The sequence below is a fragment of the Notolabrus celidotus genome, chromosome 7, assembly GCF_009762535.1.
Source record: "Notolabrus celidotus isolate fNotCel1 chromosome 7, fNotCel1.pri, whole genome shotgun sequence".
Lineage (NCBI taxonomy): Eukaryota > Metazoa > Chordata > Actinopteri > Labriformes > Labridae > Notolabrus > Notolabrus celidotus.
Window position 1 is genome coordinate 37,814,770 of NC_048278.1, and position 17,074 is coordinate 37,831,843.

The 17,074-nt window shown below is 44.3% G+C and overlaps 1 protein-coding gene across 1 annotated transcript in view; it reads left to right on the top strand.

Annotated features, from left to right (window-relative positions):
- The window catches only part of wipf2a (WAS/WASL interacting protein family, member 2a), a 23,155-nt gene extending 6,561 nt beyond the window's left edge, over window positions 1–16,594 (top strand). Inside the window, exons 2-8 of the mRNA XM_034688974.1 lie at window positions 3,035–3,186; window positions 3,451–3,583; window positions 3,783–3,905; window positions 5,950–6,627; window positions 12,059–12,301; window positions 13,415–13,516; window positions 14,674–16,594. Of these exons, the coding sequence (XP_034544865.1) occupies window positions 3,124–3,186; window positions 3,451–3,583; window positions 3,783–3,905; window positions 5,950–6,627; window positions 12,059–12,301; window positions 13,415–13,516; window positions 14,674–14,717 (1,386 nt within the window). The 5' untranslated portion in view covers window positions 3,035–3,123 and the 3' untranslated portion in view covers window positions 14,718–16,594. The remainder of the gene's footprint in view (window positions 1–3,034; window positions 3,187–3,450; window positions 3,584–3,782; window positions 3,906–5,949; window positions 6,628–12,058; window positions 12,302–13,414; window positions 13,517–14,673) is intronic.
- The last annotated feature ends 480 nt before the right edge of the window (window positions 16,595–17,074 follow it).

Sequence of the window (17,074 nt, forward strand, 5' to 3'; positions counted from 1 at the left end):
GCATGAAAGAATGTCATTGAATCTCTTCTCTTTCTATCTCTGGCCCTTTCTTGCATTCCTATTTCCTCCAGAAAACGAGTGTAACACCCCCGACTCTCATTTTCTGTCCCCGCCGCCGTGTCGTTCGGTTGGAATCACGTCACCGGCTGACTGGCGAGCTTGCTGGGTGAGATTCCTTCTGGTTTCTCTGAGTGAAAACCTGCCCGACTCTCAGTCTGAGGAATGGAGCAGCAGCAGAGGGTGAGGGAGGGGTGAGAGGAGCCAGCGCTGCCTGCATGAGCCAACAATGGGCCCAGACTGCTAACTGGTTTGGGGAGATCCAGTGACCTCAGCAGTATTGTGTGCAGGGATGACACATTTAAAGCAGTCTCAGGCACAGGTGTATTCTGGGTATAAGAAGGACGGTGTAGAGAACACAGACTCAGCAACAGGTGTTCTTTATTTTAGCTCTTAAAGACGGTCTCCTTGTTCATCCCTAAAGGTGCATTTCAACCAAGAGTTCCGGTGTCTTTTAGCCCCCAGAACTACTTCACTCTGAACTATAAGGTTCCTGTGCCCCCATTGTTGTCTGTGTTTCGACCGCGGGCTGAAGTCCCGGGTAGATTGTGTAAGTCAGGCATCATTCATCACAGATGACCCCATAGAAGCAGACGGACAGGCAGGTATCATTATGAGCAACACGACAGTTAGCCTGTTAGCATGAAGAGACTCAGCTGGTCTATTTTAGATGGTGCTATATTTCATCACAGATGGATTCACTGAATCAACACGTGAGAGGAGATAAGCGCGAGTAGCAAAGACGTTTCAACACGGCTTTAAAATCCTTTTGAACTCAAAAAGCCGTGATCGCAGAGATCGGCCGGTGTTTTGGTTTAAACGGCGACCCTGTTAACTGGAGACTCTCAGCCGGATGCATCCCTCATAAACGTCTTTAGACCATCATTAAATATCTGATGAGGATATTTTGAAATCTTAATAAAAACTAAACTAGTTTGCATTCCCAGGAACTCCCTCTGTGTTTCAACAGCTGTGTAAACTCCACAAACACTGACACTTTCAGCTGAAGGTCTCCAGTTTACAGGGTCACTTTTAAAACCGGAACACCGGGAGGAGAGACGCATTCACGGTGGGCTGAGAGAAGACTACTGTTACAAGCTGCTAAATCAAGAGAATCACAGCTTCTTCTTTTGAAAAGTACACACACATACAAAAAAGATAGAACAAATAAAACCTAATGAAAAAGGGGAAATCAAGTGAATCAAAGATGAAAAAACAATGACTGAATCGTTTTTGGAAAATTGAAAAAAAAAAATTTGAATTAAAAATTTTGAAAAAAAAATTTTGAATTTTTTTTTGAAAAATCGTCTAAAAAATTTTTTTTGAAAAAAATTTGACAAAAACAATTTTTGACAAAATTTTTTTTACAAAAATTTTTTTGACAAAAAACTATTTTTGACTAAAATTTTTTTTTGACAGAATTTTTTTTTTTGAAAAAAAAAAAAGAATTTGACAGAAAAAGTTGACCCTGTCGAAAAAATAAATTTTTCTCAAACTTGAAATTGTGCTCCAAAAGCCGAAAAACATGAAAAAAAGTGAAAATGTGCCTGCGGTTAAAAACATGGAAAAAGCAATGAATGAATCAACACAAACACTGACACGTTCAGCTGAAGGTCTCCAGTTTACAGGGTCACTTTTAAAACCGGAACACCAGGCCAGATTTCAGGACTACTCAGACTAACAGAGATTTAAAACACTCAGAGCAGCCTCTCTCCCACTTAGCCCTCGTCGTCGTTGTGCTGAAGCTTCTTTTTAAAAGGCTCATCTTCTTCTTCTGTGGTGTTTCCAAGGAGCTGCTTCAGTAACTGCTTCCTCCTCCAAAGAATGTCTTTTTTTTTCAGCTCTCTGGGATCAGCTGTTTGTTTCCTCTGTGAAGACACAGAGTGATCCATGTAGAGCGTCCGGCTCTACATCTTGTTTTCTCTTCAATGTAACATTCCTGTGACCCTGACCTAGAGCTGGGCGATGTTGAAAAAGATGTTATCACAATAACATTTTTCAGATCAGTGACAATTACCATGATAAATATCAAATCATTATTTCATTTGAATTTAAAGGCAGATTTTTACCCCTGAGGGAAAGTTGAAGACAGTTTGTTAGCTTGTATCTGGATTTAGTTTCTGATGAGCTTCTTGAATCCATCATTTTTGACCGTGTTAACAGGAAGCAGGTCCTTAGTGTAGGATGAAAATTTAAGTTTAAGTTTGTAGATTCTTATTTTTCTCAGGTGGAGATCATTTGCATAATTTGATTTAAAATTACGCCCACCTACGTCACACTCCTTCAACACCGAGGAAACATGGAGAGGAAAAGCGTTTCTCCTCTCCAAATTCAAAGTCTTTTCCTCCAGGCTCCAGGGGCCACGTCTGGACTCGCACGGCCGGAAATCAGGCACCGAGAGCGGGTAAAACACCTCCGCGATGACCCCCGGAGGATAAGCGTTTTTCCTCTCTAAATTCAATGTCTTTTCCTCCAGGCGGCCGAGAATGAGGTCAACCTATTGTTCAGTCTGTTCAAGTTGAATATGTTCATGTTCAGACATAATTTTGGAAATAATAAAATGGTTCCTTTTGGTGCAGAAGACTGGGTAGAACTACTTTTTCCCCCTCAAAAAAACACTCAGTGATCGTTAGGAGAACTGATAAGGAATTGGATTGATAAGCAGAATCAACAATGACATTGACATTGATCAAATCTGATCAATTCCCACCCCCTGATCTCCCAGCCCTACCCTGACCTGACTGTGTTGGTATCTTTTAGTTTGATTGAAAAATAGTCACATTTTTGAAGTTCCAGCTTCTTAAATGTGAACATGTGTTTTCATCCTGCCACAGGAGCGTCCACGTCTCCTTACTCTCCTGTGATTCTGCAGAAGTTGCTCCTTTTTGAGCGTCCTCTCATGTGGCCGCTGAGTTCCAGATGTTCCCGTACGCCAGTGATCGTTCTTTAACTCATATGTTGGTCTGTTGTTTTTCAGGAGTCGTCGTGTGTCGTCCCAGCTGAGACGCTGAAGACACCGGTCTTAACCCCCCCCCACACACAGAGAGGTGCCAACAGAGGGTCAGGATGCCTATTCCCCCCCCTCCCCCTCCTCCCCCTGGACCCCCGCCTCCCCCAACCTTCAGCCAGGTCAGTGTCCATTCTGCTGCAGACATTTAGTCACTTTGACTTGATGAAGATATTAAGTGACCTGCTGAAGATAACTGAAGACAGAGAACGGGTTTGACGAGGAATTACTGAGAATTAAGACTCAGTAAAAGCACAAAGGGCTTTAAAACAACGACCGTCAGTCACAGGGAAGTGTTTCTCTCTGACAGAAGGATTAAAACACTCCTGTAGAAGTGGAGCTATGTGTTTTTTAAATCAAGCTGACGTCATGTTTAATGTCTGCAGGCGAACACGACGCCCCCCAAACTGAGCTCCTCTGAGACCAAAGGCCGAGGAGCGCTGCTGTCCGACATCCACAAAGGTGCCAGGCTAAAGAAGGTCGGCGTGGTCAATGATCGGAGCGCCCCCGCCTTAGAGAGTGAGTTACACACGTCACATGTTGACCAACCCGCCTGATTACACTCATGTGTTAGCTGCTTGGTGCTCCTTTATGAGCCTGTACTCGAGTACTCGTCCATCCGCAATAGATCATCTTATCTCTCTGAATATTTGAATATTAAAATGTTGCTCTAGTTCTGCTTTCTGACTCATCTCTACCAACATTTGTGTTCCACCAGAATCAGGTGGAGGTGGAGGTGGCGGCGGTGGAGGAGGAGGAGGAGGAGGTTTTGGAGGTGGTGGGCCAATGGGGATGGGAGGCTTATTCCAAGGAGGTGTGCCAAAACTACGACCCATTGGAGGTAAATGTTGTATTTATTATACTTCTGCTTCTGTTATACAACCCTGACTCTGTAGTGGAAGTCACTGCATTAAACACAGACATGACTCTGTAGTGGAAGTCACTGCATTAAACACAAACATGACTCTGTAGTGGAAGTCACTGCATTAAACACAGACATGACTCTGTAGTGGAAGTCACTGCATTAAAAACAGACTTGACTCTGTAGTGGAAGTCACTGCATTAAAAACAGACTTGACTCTGTAGTGGAAGTCACTGCATTAAACACAGACATGACTCTGTAGTGGAAGTCACTGCATTAAATACAGACATGACTCTGTAGTGGAAGTCACTGCATTAAACACAGACATGACTCTGTAGTGGAAGTCACTGCATTAAAAACAGACATGACTCTGTAGTGGAAGTCACTGCATTAAAAACAGACATGACTGTAGTGGAAGTCACTGCATTATAAACAGACATGACTCTGTAGTGGAAGTCACTGCATTAAACACAGACATGACTCTGTAGTGGAAGTCACTGCATTAAAAACAGACATGACTCTGTAGTGGAAGTCACTGCATTAAACAGAGACATGACTCTGTAGTGGAAGTCACTGCATTAAAAACAGACATGACTCTGTAGTGGAAGTCCCTGCATTAAAAACAGACATGACTCTGTAGTGGAAGTCACTGCATTAAACACAGACATGACTCTGTAGTGGAAGTCACTGCATTAAAAACAGACATGACTCTGTAGTGGAAGTCACTGCATTAAACACAGACATGACTCTGTAGTGGAAGTCACTGCATTAAACACAGACATGACTCTGTAGTGGAAGTCACTGCATTATAAACAGACATGACTCTGTAGTTGAAGTCACTGCATTAAACACAGTCATGACTGTAGTGGAAGTCACTGCATTATAAACAGACATGACTCTGTAGTGTAAGTCACTGCATTAAACACAGTCATGACTGTAGTGGAAGTCACTGCATTAAGAACAGACATGACTCTGTAGTGGAAGTCACTGCATTAAACACAGACATGACTCTGTAGTGGAAGTCACTGCATTAAATACAGACATGGCTCTGTAGTGGAAGTCACTGCATTAAATACAGACATGGCTCTGTAGTGGAAGTCACTGCATTAAATACAGACATGACTCTGTAGTGGAAGTCACTGCAATAAACACAGACATGACTCTGTAGTGGAAGTCACTGCATTAAATACAGACATGACTCTGTAGTGGAAGTCACTGCAATAAACACAGACATGACTCTGTAGTGGAAGTCACTGCATTAAATACATACATGACTCTGTAGTGGAATTCACTGCATTAAACACAGACATGACTCTGTAGTGGAAGTCACTGCATCCACAAAGTCAGTTTAAAACTGAACCATGCACAGAGGAAACCATATATAAACCTGATCCAGGACCACAGAGACTTCTCTATACCTGAGCCTGTTTAAGATGGACTGAGGGGAAGTGGAAAAGTGTCCTGTGTCCTGATGAAATCCTGGACTCTGTGTCCTCCGCTCTAAAGAGGAGAGGGACCACCCGGCTTGTTATCAGCTCACAGTTCAAAGCCAGCGTCCCTGATGATATGTGGATCATGAGAGTCCATGGCATGGGTAGCTTCCACATCTGTGAAGGCTCCATTAATGCTGAACAATATCTACAGGTTTAGGAGCAACATATGCTGCCATCCAGACAATGAGGTCTTCAGGAAGACCAAAACGGAATACAACAGCATGGCTCTGTAGTAGAAGAGTCCAGGCGTGTTGCTGGCATCAAATCTAAAATGGGCAAAAATCCCCCCGGCCATTCCACAGGACAGATATTTAATATGATCAGAGTTATTTTTATCTGTTCTTTTATCTCTGATGAAGCAGACGTACCTGAGGTGAGCTCTAAAGCAGCGAGGATCCTGAATGATGGATGAAGTCTAGAACTTGGTTGTTTTTAGAGATATGAATTATTTACAGGGAGAATCTGTGAAGTGCAAATGTAAAATAGATGACCTGTGTGATATCAACACTCCCTCTCTGTTCATCATCTAGATGGTTCAGCCGGAGGTTCAGTGGGCAGGTCCGCCTTGAAGCCTCCAGGGTCCAGGTCTGCGGCCCCTCGCCCCCCTACAGGCCGCTCCAGCTCGCCCTCACCTCCGGAGCACCAGCGCTCCCACCGCCCGTCTCTCCCTGACATCTCCCGCCCCTCCAGCAGCAGCAGCAGCTCCTCCACAGGCAGCGGGATGAAGCACAGCACCTCGGCCCCGCCTCCTCCTCCACCCTTCAACAGAGGCGGCCGCGGCAACGCTCCCCCGACCCCCAATCAAAAGGCACTCCACCTCTCCTCCTCTTCCTCCTCCTCTTCTCACAACAGAGAGAAGCCCCTCCCACCAACTCCAAACAGAGGCCACACCCCTTCCAGCAATGTGAGGCCGCCTCCATCCTCCAGCAGGCCGCCAACGGGTGGATCCTCGGCTCCTCCTCCTCCTCCCCCGCCGTACAGACCGCACGCATCCGGCGGCGTCTCTAACGGGCCGTCACAGGTAGACGGGGGCGGAGCTCCGCAGCTGCCGCAGAGGCAGAACTCCTTGCACAAAAAACACACGTCAGCAGCCGGCAGCATCGGACGCAGCCACGCTCCACCTCCACCGCCTCTGTCGTCGTCTCCATCCTCTCAGGGGGGCCACAGACCACCACCGCCCGCCAGGGAGCCACCTGGACGCAGAGCAGGTAAAACCACACACACCACACAGGACACAGAGCACAGTCCTGGTTCTGGGCTCCTGTTGTGTCTCTTCCTTGTTCCTGTTTGATATCTGTCCAAACTCAGACAGCAGGATAATAAGTAATGATTAGTTTATAGTGTCGGAGTACAGCCAGTAAAAACAGAGACCTGAACAAAGTCCAAGTTATAATTTAATTAGCTCGGGTAGAGGCGGATCGTGGTGCTGCATGTCTCAGGTCTGAATCACCCCGTTATAAAAACAGACCTGCAGGCGACCATGAGAGAGGGTTGTTTGTTTAACTCTTTAAATTGACCTGAAATCAAAAGTTAATCATTCTTTTGGCAGGTTTTGGCCTTCAGTGTCATCAAGCTGTACGTTTGTTATTCTAATTTCACTCATAATAAGACTGAGCTTATTATCATTCCAGCCAGTCCCACTGTGGACCCACAGACCAATATCCAGTTTGGATCTCAAAACCTCATGCCCACTAAGTCTGCCCGAAATCTGTGTGTCATGATCGATGACCAGCTAACCTTCAGGGTTCATGTTTCCTCGATTGCTCGGTCCTGCCGTTTTCCCTCTATAACATCAAGAGGATCAGACCCTACCTGACAGAACACGCAACACAGCTCCTGGTTCAGGCTCTTGTAATGTCACGCATTGACTACTGCAACTCTCTCCTGGCAGGCCTCCCTGCATTCACAGTCAAACCTCTGCAGATGATCCAGAATGCAGCAGCAGCACGTCTGGTCTTCAACCAGCCTAAGACAGCTCATGTCACTCCCCTGCTCATTGCAGCTACACTGGCTTCCAGCTGCAGCTCGCATGAGATACAAAACTCTAATCATGACTTACAAAGCAGGAACCAAAACCGCTCCAGTTTACCTGGAACCCCTCATCCAGGTCTACTGCACCCCTTCTCGCCCGCTACGCTCAGCCTCTGAAAGGCGCCTAGTGCTTCAAACACACAAGGCCTCAAAATCACTAGCTGGACTCTTCTCTTCTGTTGTCCCTAAATGGTGGAATGAATTGGCCAACTCCATTTGATCTGCAGAGTCCCTCTCTACTTTCCAAAGACAGCTAAAGACCCAGCTCTTTAGGAAGCACTATGCACTTAGCTAGACTCTTCTCCACTGTTGTCCCCAGGGGCAGATCATGTCTTCCAGCTACAGTTGACTCACACTGTCCTGCTCTACTCTGGGACTCTGTGTTCAGGTCTGGAGTGACCCAGCACTTGGTACTTTGGTCATTATTGTGGTGATGTTAATTGTTGATGATGATAATGGAAGGTCTTAAATGGTTTGGTTGCTTCATTGTAGATGTTCCTTATTTACTTTGTGCATTGCCTTTACACTGCTTGGCAGTACCTGCACCCAAATGGACTTGAAGCACTTTGTTCCTCTTACTGATCTTGTTTCCTCTTGTCTAGATCTTTGCTTGTGTTGTTCTTGTTCTCGTATGTACGTCACTTTGGATAAAAGCCTTACGGATCAAGCTCTGGATAATAAACAGACGTAACCTTTGAGCTGAGGGTGTAAAAATGTAGAGCTTTGAAGCTTTTAATTAAATACTCTGAAACATGACATTACAGTCAGTGAGAACACAGCGGACTGACGTCTTGTATTTCAGAGTTCAAGGACTTCATACTTCCCTCACAGGATAGCTTTATGATTGCCAGTCCGATCCGGACTCAGAGGTGCTGATAACAATAAGATTATTGATAACCTACTTCCTCTTTCCTCTTTCTTGTCGTCTGCTTACTGTCATCCGTTTGAAGAGGGCGTTACGTCCTCCTGACTCAGTCCTCAAACATTATCAGTGACTAACTCGACCTCTCTTCACTCTCTCTGCCGGAGGAATGTTCATTCAGAGGCCGACTCGAGTTTTGTCTTGTTATCTCCGAACCTCTTCATGACCCACGCAGCCATGAATCAACAAACATTTCCTCCACATGACGCAGAGAGCAGGAGTATAAATATCACATGGATCCTGACATCCTCTCCAGCTCTCTGCACACACACACACACACACACACACACACACACACACACACACACACAAACACACACACACACACTGAGCATGCTCCAGTCCAGTTTAATAACATCTGTGACATGAAGGGAATCACTTCTTCATCTCTCTTTGGAGTCACAGTTTGGGAGTTCCAGTATTGCAACACGTGGAGTGGATCGGCTCTGTGTCGGCGTACGTGTTCAGGCTTGATGGGGCAGATTCTTTGTGGATTATCTCACATGTTTCCTCTCCTGTGTCTAAAGTTTCTGCAGAAAGAGGATCACATGTAACAGAAATCAAGCCTCCAGATGATTTGTCTTCCTCTCCAGATTTGTAGCTCACTGGAAACATATCCATAATCTGAATTCAGGGTGAACATACGAAACAGGAAGGCACTTGTTAGCCAGAGCTCCGTGTTGTGATTGGACGCTGCAGCGATTCGCCACGAGGCCTCCTGGTTTCTCTGCATTCCTGAAGCCCTGTGGAATATTCCAGCATTCCTCCCCACTTTCACTCTCTGTGCTTCGCCCCTACATTTCATATCGACTCACAAGACGTCTTCCTTTTCCTGCTCCTCTTCTGTTGTCCGATGAAGGCTTCAACTTACGGTTATATTCATTCTTCATACTCACCTTAAAGGTGACATATCATGCAACATGGACTTTTTAATGGTTCTCTCCCTGAAATCTGTGTCCCTGTCTACAAACCCCCTGAAAAGTAAAAGACTCCATTCTGCCCCTGTTCTGATTTCTCCACCTTTCTGTAAATGTGTGCTGAAACCAGCCGTTTCAGTTTTCAGTGTTTTTCATACGTCACAACGCCATCCGGTCTGTAACAGGAAGTCAGAGCTCGGAGCTTGTTCAGCCCATAGACTGTATAAAATACAACTCAACCCCTCCTCCGTTTTTCATTCCCTGCACACATGTGTGCTAACAAGGAGCTTAGGAGGGAGGCATGCTAGTTGTAGGCTGTCTTAATAAACACAAAGGTCGCTTTGACTCCCCACGTCTGCAGATTTGAAGATCTAGTGGATGATTTTTATTTGTCATGGAAAAGTGCTAGTGCTAGTTAGCATAGCCACATAGCTACATGTTCGTAGCTGGGTACCAAGACATACGTCGACAGTCTGACAAATAAAACAACAAGAAACACTAAATCTGTGACCAATGGTTCAGAAAGGTCCTGCTGCAGGCGCCTCTCCGTCAGGATCAGATTCTGGATCAGACTCAGAGGGTTGAAGTAACGCGGGTCTGTGAGCAGCCGTGTATATTCAGCCAACATGTAAACATTAGATCAACGTGCTGGACAGCCGAGGCCACACCCACTTCCTGAGGGGGCGTGGTCAGAGAGAAAACAGACTGTTCTAAGGAGGGCTGAAGAAGAGGGTTTTTCAGGCAGACCAAAATCTGATTTCAAAGTGTTTTTTTGAGCATAAACTTTAAAGACATGTTTTGGGGACCTCTTAGACCAATATATATTGATGAAAAAAGCGTGATATCTCACCTTTAAGTCTCCCAAAGACCTTTAGTGACGCATCCAAATCACCTCCAGACTCCTCATTTACCATCATCAATGACACAAACGAGCATCTTTGACTGAAAACGACTGAACAATTAATCAGCTCTCAAAAAAATCCAACAAAAAATGATAAGACGAAGTGGTTTGTTGTTACTGATAAAAGAAACATGAAGTTGCTTTGTGAGAATGTTTGCACATCAGATGAGTGTTCTTGATCTAAGCAGCAACCTCCTGCCGTGAGAATTGAAGCCAATGAGGAAGTGTTAAGAGCTGCAGTTCATCAAGGATCCACTTGAGGCTGGCTCTGGAAGTATCAGAAACCACATACACACCAATTCAAAGAAGCCGATCTTTACAGCAGAAATGAACATGTTTACAGCCTGGTTCAAAAAAACAAGTGTAGTCTGGATAGCTTGTTTCTTGATCGGCACACACTGTATCGCGGTAATTTCAAAGATATTGAGATTACTGGTCCTCCAATGAGAGGCACAGCTGACTTGATTGACAGGCTGTTGGCGAGGAGGCTCAAAGCCCGCCTCTTTACGTCACAATCGCTCGACAGCAGTTGTCTTGAGTTCAACATTTCCAATATGGCTGCCGCCGCCGATTTGCCTCAAAACAGCGCTTCAGAATAGAGGTGTGAAAAAATATCGATACAGCAATATATGGAGATACTTTGACCTCCAATACAACTTTTCTGACTCTGTTGAAGCTAAGGGAGAAGTCTGAGTAGGGTTGGGCGATATGGCACAAATAATGACGTCACCACCCCGGTTCTTTTTCATGTTATTTTCAAGACTATTTAGAAAGTTACTGAACAGAACTAGAAACTCATTTTAAAGATGTAGCCTTAGCTTAAAAGTTAACGTAGCTTTTTAAACAGATTGAATGTGTGTGTGCAGTTTGGCCAACTTGTGCCGAGCACGGCCAAATTCCACCTAGTCCATGTCCAGTCCGTCTCTGATCCGTCACAGCACCAGATCTGATGGTCTCTATTCTAGTCAATGTGTTAACTTCCACTGGATCCGCTCTGTTAGGTTCCTGTTGTGTCTCTGATCCGGCAGGTCGGAGCCCTCCGGATCAGATACACAAGACTTCTATTGTTGCCGGATGCCGGAGCACGACGCATCAATCTCAACAGAGCAGATGGAGCGGGACAGGAAGTCAGGTTTCACCAAAACAAAATGAAAACATCCGGTTAATTTTCAGAATAAAACACTCTGTGTTATCACCAGATCGTATTTCACTTAACTACAACAACAAACCAAAGTCATGATGAGCGGAGCCAGACCTGGAGTCAACAGGTCAGAGGTTTTCAGAGGACCAGAAAGACAACATGGATGAGGAGAGGAGGAGGAGGAGGAGGAGAATCCTTGATTCAGTGATTACAGAAGGGGAAACCTCGGTCACATGACTCCAGCTGTCCGGCGGTCCTGCTCCTGGAAGCAATGTAGTGTGTGATTGTTTTCTAAAACCGAGTGATACTGAGCATGTGCAGCTTCATATTAAAGGGAATCACTCAATAAGATGGAGGCGTCGTATGTGTAAATCGTGCATTCGTGTACGAACTTAGAACAGTCAGAACATGCCGATACGACGATCATCTTTCAAATCATCGACTCGTTCCAGTCCTACATGATCAAGTATCATCTATCGCCCAGCTCTACATCTGAGGATGACGAGATGTTTCTTAAGATTCTGTGAAGCAAAAGAATGAGCTGATAAGTCCTGAGACTCATCCTGATACCTGCTGCAGGTGTGAACACATGAACTAAACTTGCATCAGAAACATACGTTAGCAATTTAGCTAAGCGTACAGGTTGTTCAGTGACTTTGTTCATGTCATCCTGATCATTTGTGTGTGTGTGTTTGTGTGTGTTTGTGTGTGCGTGTTGTCCCCACAGCTCCCCAGGTGCCCCACCCCGGGTCCCGCAACAACGGTCGAGACGCCCCTCCTCCCCCGCCTCCGTACCGCATCCACAGCTCCGCCAACTCAGAGCCCCACAGCCGCGTGGGCAAACCTCCTCCGCCTCCCTCCTCCTCCTCCATCTCGTCAAACTCCTCCCGAACCCCGGCTGGACCCCCTCCTCCGCCCCCGCCCATCAGGAACGGCCACTCCTCCATGTCCTCCTCCAAGTCCATCATAGGTGAGTCAGATAAACATCAGAGCCATCAAGAACAGAATCGACACACGAGTTAGTTTTCCTTTAAGATCATCTTTTATTTATTCTAATATCTTTGTAGACCTCTACGTTTAATCCTCAGGAGCTTTTAGCAGCTGTTGTTTATTTAAGATTTTCACCTCCGATGATCGTCAGATATGTTGGTCAGGATTATCTGAGGGTTCCTAGATTAACGTCTGAAGCTTTAGCGAATCTGCGTTTCTCTTCCAACCATTCAAGGTTTGACTTGTTCTCCTTAAAGGACCAGGTAGTGTCACCTCTTCTCCTGAGTCAGTACCACAGTGTTACACTGAGCAACACCGCCATCTAGTGTCCATCTGCTCTCATTTCTGCTGCATGACAGAGGTTTAAATCTCTCTGAATATTCTGAACTCTCCACCTCACAAAGGAATCAACAGATATCAGGACACTATGGTGGCCCTGAAGGACACTATGGTGGCCCTGAAGGACAACTCCTCAAATATTACATGAGCATAAAATAAAATTTCACCAAACCCAAAGATATTTCATGAAACCCCCCCAAAAAAATCACAAAATGCAAAACATTTATTAAATAAAAATATTTTACAAAATTCAACTGTCACAAAAATTAATGAATAAATAATTAAATACCTGAATATCAACCTATTTATTTTATTGTATTTTCACTATTGTTTTCTTCTCTTTCTATTTTATTTTGTGTTTTTATTTATTCTAAAAAATATTTCTTATTTTAAATTTGTATTTTTTTAATTATAATCATTATTTATTTTACATTTTTATTTTTTAAAATATTTATTCTAATTATTATTTTTAATTTAAATTATCTTTTTTATTTTTATTCTAATTATTATTTTTTATTTTAATTTTGTATTTATTATTTATCATAATTATTATTTTTAATAAACTAATTTATTCACTTAACTTCTTGTTTTTGTTTTTTTAAACAAGAAAAAGATCACAACAAAAAATTCCTGTAAACAGATAAATAAAAAAATAAATAGCTGCAGCTTAAACAATAATAATCAGAATATTAACCACCAAACATCTGTAGAAGTTTGACTCTTCTTCTGACTTGTTGTTGTTTTTGTTTCTCAGATGATTTTGAATCCAAGTTTAACTTCCACCCGATCGAGGATCTTCCCGCTCCTGAGGAGTACCGGCATTTCAGCAAGGTCTACCCCAGCAAGACCAACAAGGGTACGAGTGCTGCCGTCTCATTTAACCTTTGAACCCTCATGTTCTCTGATAGCACAGCTGCAGCTAGCTAACACACCAACTCTTTACAAAGACCCAACATCAAGACCGGATCAGATCCAGTCCCATCTTCCAGACAGGACTCAGTCTGATCTCATCTTAATCCACCATGAGCAGAGCACTTTGCAGCATTTATCAAGTTACAGTGGCAAGGACAAACTTCCTTTAACAGGCAGAAACCTCCAGCAGGACCAGACTCATGTTAGACACACATCTGCTGAGACCGTGTTGGAGAGAGGGATAGAGGGAGATGAAGAGAGAGAGAGATGATAGTGGGGAGACGGATAGTAGTAGTTGTAGCAGCTGGAGTCTGGACCACGTCCACAGCAGCAGAGATCCAGAGGAACCTACGAGACAAGGGAGCTCAGGGACTCCAGAAAGGACTAAGAAAAGAGAGAAGAGAGGGAGACCAGAAGAAAGAAAAAGAGGAGAATAAATTGTGAAGGAAAGGATAGAAAGAAAGGAGGGGATAAGAAAAGGAGACATAAAGGATGAAGAAACATGGAAAGGAAAAAGAGAAAGAAAGAGGGAAGGAAGGAAGGAAATAAAGAAAGAAAGAATAAACCTATGAGACAAGGGAGCTCAGGGACTCCAGAAAGGTCTATGGTTAGTAACTTTAATGGGACAGGAAGAGTTAAAGTGAGAGACAGGCAGAGAGAGGAGAGAGAGGGAAAGACAGGATCCCAGTGTGTCAGTCTAAGCCTATAGCAGCATAACTAAGACCTGGTCCAAGCCTGATCCAGCTCTAACTATAAGCTTTATCAAAAAGGAAAGTTTGAAGCCTACTCTTAAAAGTAGAGAGGGTGTCTGCCTCCCGGACCCTGACTGGTACATGATTCCAAAGGAGAGGAAAGGCTCTACCTTCCATACTACTTTTAGAGACTTGAGCCAGCCTGCATGTTGGGAGCGTAGTGTTCTAGAGGGGACACCTTGTGCCCCATTTACTCAACTATCAAAGGATGAAGTGTCCCCGAGCTGCCTCAAATAAAAGACCTGTTTGGTGGTCTTTTATTTGAGGACAGACGGCGACACTTATCTCTGTCTGTGTATATTTAAAGACGTCTTTTTAACCCCTCCTCTCTTTCTCTCTCCCCCCTCAGCCATGATGAGAGGAGCTCCTCCCGCGCCACCCGTGGGGAGGTGAACACGCCTCCGCTCAGGACTTGAACTCTCAGTCAGCCGACTCCACGGTCGGGCTGTGACGGGGGGATGAGAGGGGAGGGGGTGACGGAGCACTCAAACACACCACAACACACTCACACATTAACACTAAACCACCAGCTGGAATGCAACGTAAACACTACGACACCATTCAGGTTCGACACTACTCAGCGACCACCTTCTGTCTTTTTGCACGAGAAAACTCTGACTGTGACCGGCTCCTCTTCCTCTGCTGACCGGACCAAGACGAAGAGGAACTTCTGCTACATATCAGGACCAAACTTCAAATCTGTGCATTCCATCTTCTTTTAGTTTTTAACGCATATTCATGATACGAGTGATAACGCTGACTTTCCTAACTTCTTTTACTTTGTTTGATTTTATTATTCGTGGTGTCGGCGTCGGCTTGCGGAGGGAAATCGGAAAAAACGGTCGAATCCGAAGGCGGGCGCCATGAACGCGGGGCTTAGTGACGCGTATGTTTGGAGGGGGGTTATCTTGTTGTTGTTGTTGTTGTTGTTGTTAGTCTTTGTCTTAAATAGCCATTCCAGCAGTGCCAGGCGAGGGTGAATCAAACGTCTGCGTCAGTGTGCCAAAAGTGGGCGGAGTCAGTTGCACAGAGAGGACGGTTTCATGCTCTGTGTGTTTATAATCAGCATGTTTTAGAGTCTCTTACTTGACAGAAACCTCTTTTCTTTCTTCTTCTTGATTTATATTTGACCCCCCCTACAATCCTGAACTCCAGGGAGGTTCTTTTTCCAGACTGGGAGCGATGTTGCACGGCAGCTCGACTGCTAAAACCGAGACACTGTGCATGACGCTTTTTTTTAACGCACTTAGACTTAAAAAAACGAAAAAAAAAAAGAAACTTTAAAACACTAAGACATGTTCCACATCTTTCTCCAAACACACTGTGAGGATTTAGTTTTCTGGACCAAGTGGAGGCGATTGCGGCTGCAGAGACGAGTGTGTGTAAGTTCTGAATGCATCTTTTTATTTTGCTGCTGGTGACCCGTGAGAGGGAAGGCGTGTACGAGCAGAGGAGCTATCGTTTGAAGCTATCGTTTGAAGCTATCGGTTGAAGCTATCGTTTGAAGCTATCGTTTGAAGCTATGCAAGGGGCAGTTTGTACAGATCGTAGTCGGTAGAAAGAAACCAAAAAACACACACAAAAAAAAAAGGAACACTTAAGTGCCAGAGAAGAGTCTACGCAGAGGGGCGTCTTTACTTTGAAAACACTAATGGAACAAAAAGAAATGCTTGTTCAGGTCTGGTTCTTCAGCGCCCCCTGCTGGTCTTTGCCTTACACTAGAATCTGTTGTCACTCTCATCGGTACCTTTTTATTTTATTATTTTCTGTAGGGGGGAAGATGATGACGACAAGGTAAATAAGAAACAAGTTTATTTGAAAATGCAATAAATATTGTATATTTACATTGAGGTAATGAATGAGGTAATCATAGTTATTGATCTATTTTTATGTTGTAAAAAGCTTGTAATATAGGAAAGAGATGATTATAACAATGTTCCAGGTAGTGAGCTTGTAGCACTTCTCTGGATGTTTGGCCATAACGGGAGCTGAACGCATGTGAGCGCAGGTTTTTGCCAACGAGACGATGTTTTAGGGGTCTGGGGGATCCGGTCTGGGTCACAGAAACACCAAACAACCAATGAGACTCCACTTCCTGTCCGGGATGTTCGCTCACCTCGACGCGCAGGTGACCCGACGCGCTTCTGTCCCCTCCTGTTCTCACCTTGTTCCCTCTGAGGAGCAGAAACTCTGTGGTCATTTCATGTTAATCAACCATGTTTTTATCTTTTGAAATAATTTCAAATAAATGTGGGAAAAGGGTAAAAAAAACAAAAAACAAGACTCCTTTCTTTACTTCTCTCAGTTCTTTCTGTTTTTACAACTCTGAAAGTTTCATGGAAAATGTTGATGGTTCTCAAATCATGTAAAGCAAACATTTAATTTAAAATAGAGCGAAGACAACAAATCAAATTCTGTTTTTTGAAACACATATTCTCATTTTCTAAGTGCTCCTGAGTGTTGTAGTGCTCTGAGGTGGTAAACCAGCATCCAGGAGGCAGACACCCTCTCTACTTTTAAGAGTAGGCTTCAAACTTTCCTTTTTGATAAAGCTTATAGTAAGAGCTGGATCAGGCTTGGACCAGGTCTTAGTTATGCTGCTATAGGCTTAGACTGACACACTGGGATCCTGTCTTTCCCTCTCTCTCCTCTCTCTGCCTGTCTCTCACTTTAACTCTTCCTGTCCCATTAAAGTTACTAACCATTAGGGCTGTCAGAGAATATTCTAAATTTGAATATATATTTGAATA